Source organism: Pinus tabuliformis, chromosome 1_2 (assembly GCF_031772625.1).
Source record: "Pinus tabuliformis cultivar Carrire ecotype Pingquan chromosome 1_2, CPIR1, whole genome shotgun sequence".
NCBI lineage: Eukaryota > Viridiplantae > Streptophyta > Pinopsida > Pinales > Pinaceae > Pinus > Pinus tabuliformis.
The window spans coordinates 1,202,365,228-1,202,369,756 of NC_142298.1; the positions used below are offsets into that span (position 1 = coordinate 1,202,365,228).

General features: G+C 33.0%; 1 protein-coding gene across 1 annotated transcript; it reads right to left on the minus strand.

The window, feature by feature from the left end:
- Positions 1 to 3,440: 3,440 nt before the first annotated feature.
- On the minus strand, positions 3,441 to 4,328 carry LOC149210569 (uncharacterized). The gene has a single exon (XM_089399003.1). The coding sequence runs from the start codon at positions 4,326 to 4,328 to the stop codon at positions 3,441 to 3,443; it is 888 nt and encodes a 295-aa protein (XP_089255129.1).
- Positions 4,329 to 4,529: the final 201 nt, after the last annotated feature.

Below are 4,529 nucleotides of genomic sequence, written 5' to 3' on the forward strand. Positions count from 1 at the left end.
GACATAAAAAGTTCTAAGAATTTTGGCTATAACGGAGTTTTTGTTTTTCTCTATGAGCTCTCTTCACTATTATTATGCAGTGAACCAAAAATAAAACAAATATGCAATATATTAAGACACATAAACTTAAATGAGCTTTGCCTAGCTTCTCATTTATCTTTATCTTTGTCTGACTTCTTCGTTTCCTCAGTGACATGTTCTATCCTTTCTCCTCACTTCTCACTTGAATCCAACTTCTTGCTTATTGAATTGACTTGAATCCATTTTCTGCCCAACAAAAAAGGTTTATTTGCTTAGCAACAAGAAATTTTGAGCTTTGCCTAGCTTCTCATTTTCCTTTCTCCTCACTTCTCACAGCTTTGCCTAGATTCTCATTTTCCTTTAGATTCTCATTTTCCTTTCTCCTCACTTCTCATAGCTTTACCTAGATTCTCACTTATCTTCATCTTTATTGACTTCATGTTCTTATCCTTTCTCCTCACTTATCACTTGAAAATAGCTTAAAGCCCAACCAAAAAGATTTATTTGCTTAACAACAAGATTTTTTTAGCTTTGCCTAGCTTCTCATTTTCCTTTCTCCTCGCTTCTCACAGCTTTGCCTAGCTTCTCATTTATCTTCATCTTTGTCTGAATTCATGTTCGTATCCTCACTTCTCACAGCTTTTCCTAGCTTCTAATTTATCTTCATCTTTGTCTCACTTTGTGTTCGTATCCTTTCTCCTCACTTATCACTTGAATCCAGCTTAAATTTTGATTCAGTTTCTTGCTTATTGACTTGGATCCATTTTCTGCCCAACAAAATCCATTTATTTGCTTAGTTTCTTGCTTATTGACTTGAATCCATTTTCTGCCCAACAAAAACCATTTATTTGCTTAACAACAAGAAATTTTCTTGACAACCAGAACCTTGAATCCATTTTTTGCCCAACAAAAACCATTTATTTGATTAACAACAAGAAATTTTCTTAACAACCAGAATAGTTTCTTTTTTATAATTGAAAGTTCAACCAATTCATTTGTTTTGCACCATCTTCCTCATACAATACCATACCTTCTCATTTGTTTCGCACCATCTTCCTCATACAATACCATACCTTCTCATTTGTTTTGCACCATCTCCCTCATACAATACCATACCTTCTCATTTATCTTCATCTTTGTCTGACTTCTTCGTTTCCTCAGTGACATGTTCGTATTTCTCACTTGTTGTTTCCTCATCGTATTTCTCACTTGTCATTTACTCAATGACACTTGTCGTTTACTCAGTGAAGTTCGTATCCTTTTCCTTCACTTATCACTTGAATGTTTCCTCAGTGACATGTTCGTATTTCTCACTTGTTGTTTCCTCATCGTATTTCTCACTTGTCATTTACTCAATGACACTTGTCGTTTACTCAGTGAAGTTCGTATCCTTTTCCTTCACTTATCACTTGAATCCAACTTAAATTTTAAATTTTGATTCAATTTCTTGCTTACTATCCACAGTGACATGTTCGTATCATTTTCCTTCACTTCTCACTTGAATCCAACTTAAATTTTGATTCAATTTCTTGCTTACTATCCACAGTGACATGTTCGTATCATTTTCCTTCACTTCTCACTTGAATCCAACTTAAATTTTGATTCAATTTCTTGCTTATTATCCATTTTCTGCCCAACAAAAACCATTTATTTGCTTAACAACAAGATATTCATGTTCATATCCTTTTCCTTCACTTCTCACTTGAATCCAACTTAAATTTTGATTCAATTTCTTGCTTATTATCCATTTTTTGCCCAACAAAAACCATTTATTTGCTTAACAACAAGATATTTTCTTAACAACTAGAACCGTTTCTTTTTCATAATTGAAAGTTCAACCAATTCATTTGTTTTTCACCATCTTCCTCATACAATAATTGAAAGTTCAACAAATTCATTTGTTTTGCACCATCTTCCTCATACAATACCATGCCCAATACCATACCTCTCCCTTCGCATGTAATATTAATAATATGGTTGGCACCCAATACCTAGGTGCACATCCACCACATTATGTTCAGAGTAAATCCTAACGACCCTTTTATTATTTTAAATTACAATATAGTTGAAACCCAATACAATTTTCACCATCTTCCTCATACAATAATTGAAAGTTCAACAAATTCATTTGTTTTGCACCATCTTTCTCATACAATACCATACCTCTCCCTTTGCATGTAATATTAATAATATGGTTGGCACCCAATACCTAGGTACACATCCACCACATTATGTTGAGAGTAAATCCTAACCACCCTTTCATTATTTTAAATTACAATATAGTTGAAACCCAATACAATTTTCACCATCTTCCTCATACAATAATTGAAAGTTCAACAAATTCATTTGTTTTGCACCATCTTTCTCATACAATACCATACCTCTCCCTTCACATGTAATATTAATAATATGGTTGGCACCCAATACCTAGGTACAAATCCACCACATTATGTTGAGAGTAAATCCTAACCACCCTTTCATTATTTTAAATTACAATATAGTTGAAACCCAATACCCAGGTGCACATCCACTTATCACCCATCTTGAAAAATAAATGAATTTATTTTTATTAAATTAATAATAACTATAATTTTAAATATTTTTGTTTTGCTTTTTTATTTAAATATAACATTTAGATGGTAACCAGTCATTTTTAAATATAATTTATATAAAACAATTCTTTTTATGGTGAAATTGCATTTTCGTTAAGAAAAAAAATACAAATATAATATAAATTACATTTTCATTTAAAAGAAAATAATGTAATATTTATATTTAGTAGAGATTATTTTTTTAATATAATTTTGATAATTCGCTTTGTTATCAATCACTTCACTTTTCCTTAGAAGCGATCTTTGACTAACTTTTTAAAATATCATTTTTTTTCAAATCAACAACGTAAATATTTCATATATAAATTATATAACTTAAGAAAACCATGACATAAAATTTATAAACTTCATAATAATAATGTGATTATTGGAAAAACAAAATTATCATGGTATGCGAAGTTCACGCTAAAGATGATCTTCTAATTGAGTATGTTTTTTGGGATAAAGATTCAACCATTTAACGTAACCCTACTCATTGAGTCACAAATATTTCAATTATAAATTAACCTAACCAATGAGGGAAGATGAGTGGGTAAGAAATATATCTTATTCCAAATACAACCATAGGAAAAACTTGATACAGTCACTGGCGTCAAATATTACAATGGAAATTTGGAGTATGACGTTTGATAAGCGGCTATTTTCTCTAAAGCCATCTATTTACCGCTACCATTTATCAGCCTAGGTACAAACACAATCTGTGGAAACTAGAGAAATTCATTTACCCTAATCACTTATCAACCTCAATTACAATACAAATCTATGAACACTAAGAGAAATGTTTTGTACACTGGAAGTTCCCGCAACTTAAGCACTTTCCGCCAGTATATCCCAGTCAGGCAAATGTTTACGAGAATAGCCTGATGAAACCTTTGGCAAAACCTTATTGGAAGGATCAAAGTTGGCATCAAACCTTGAGAAATGGCAATTTGAAGACAAAAGCCCAGACGAAATATAATCAGCAACTTCTCCATCCAAATACCCTTCTCCATTCGGCCCATCAACCTGTTGAGCTACCAAGAGATCATTCCATTTTGTTCTATAGAAATTTCGATGCACACGACCCTTTGCATTCAAATAAGTTTGGCCCAGCACTCCATGAACTTGTGATGAAAGGACAGCCTTCTCCATTTCCACAGACAAATGAATAAAAGCATCATTATCAGACCTCAGGTCAGGAATCTCAGGACCTGCAATAACATGAATCTCTGCTATGTCCTTCAGATAAACACTGTAGTGATCTGATGGCAAGAACTTGTGGGATTGATAGTTATCATAGGATAAAATGATTTCACCATCTAACGACCTGTAATTCTCTCCTTGTTTAAGCTGAATAACAGCACCATCCACTTCAATGTTTTGTAAAAATCCGAACCCATTATGGCTCAAGTCTGATCCTTCTGCTGCACGTAATATGAGTCTATGACCCCAGAAGAGAATTCCGAGAGCCTTTATCCACGTTCTTTGTTGGACTGTGGATTCCACCGTCCCTACAAACTTCATGTTCATGTGGAAAGTTTTGTCTGAGATTAGACAGTAGATGGAGTCAGGTTTTCCATTGAAATCAAAATGTACTCCATCCCAACCTGTGAAGTGTGGATCACCAAATGCACCCGGGACAACATTGCTCTTGGCAAAGACATTACAGGATAAGAAAATGAAAAATAATATCCTTCTCATAAAAGTTAACCTCATGTTGTCCACCTTATTATCACAGGTTATGATATATAAATACAAGGCAATATCAAACTCTAAATTCTGCTATCTTCTATCTAACCATCAAAGTGACTATCAAAATTCTTCTATAGAACATGACAGAATTACAAAATCTTCTACTGGTGCAATACTTCAGACAGATCTGTAAAAATTACAAACAGCAAAGAAAACTGCAATTTA

What these genes read in the sequence shown, in the direction of transcription:
- LOC149210569 (XM_089399003.1), bottom strand. Translation starts at nt 4,328, where the DNA reads ATGAGGTTAACTTTTATGAGAAGGATATTATTTTTCATTTTCTTATCC.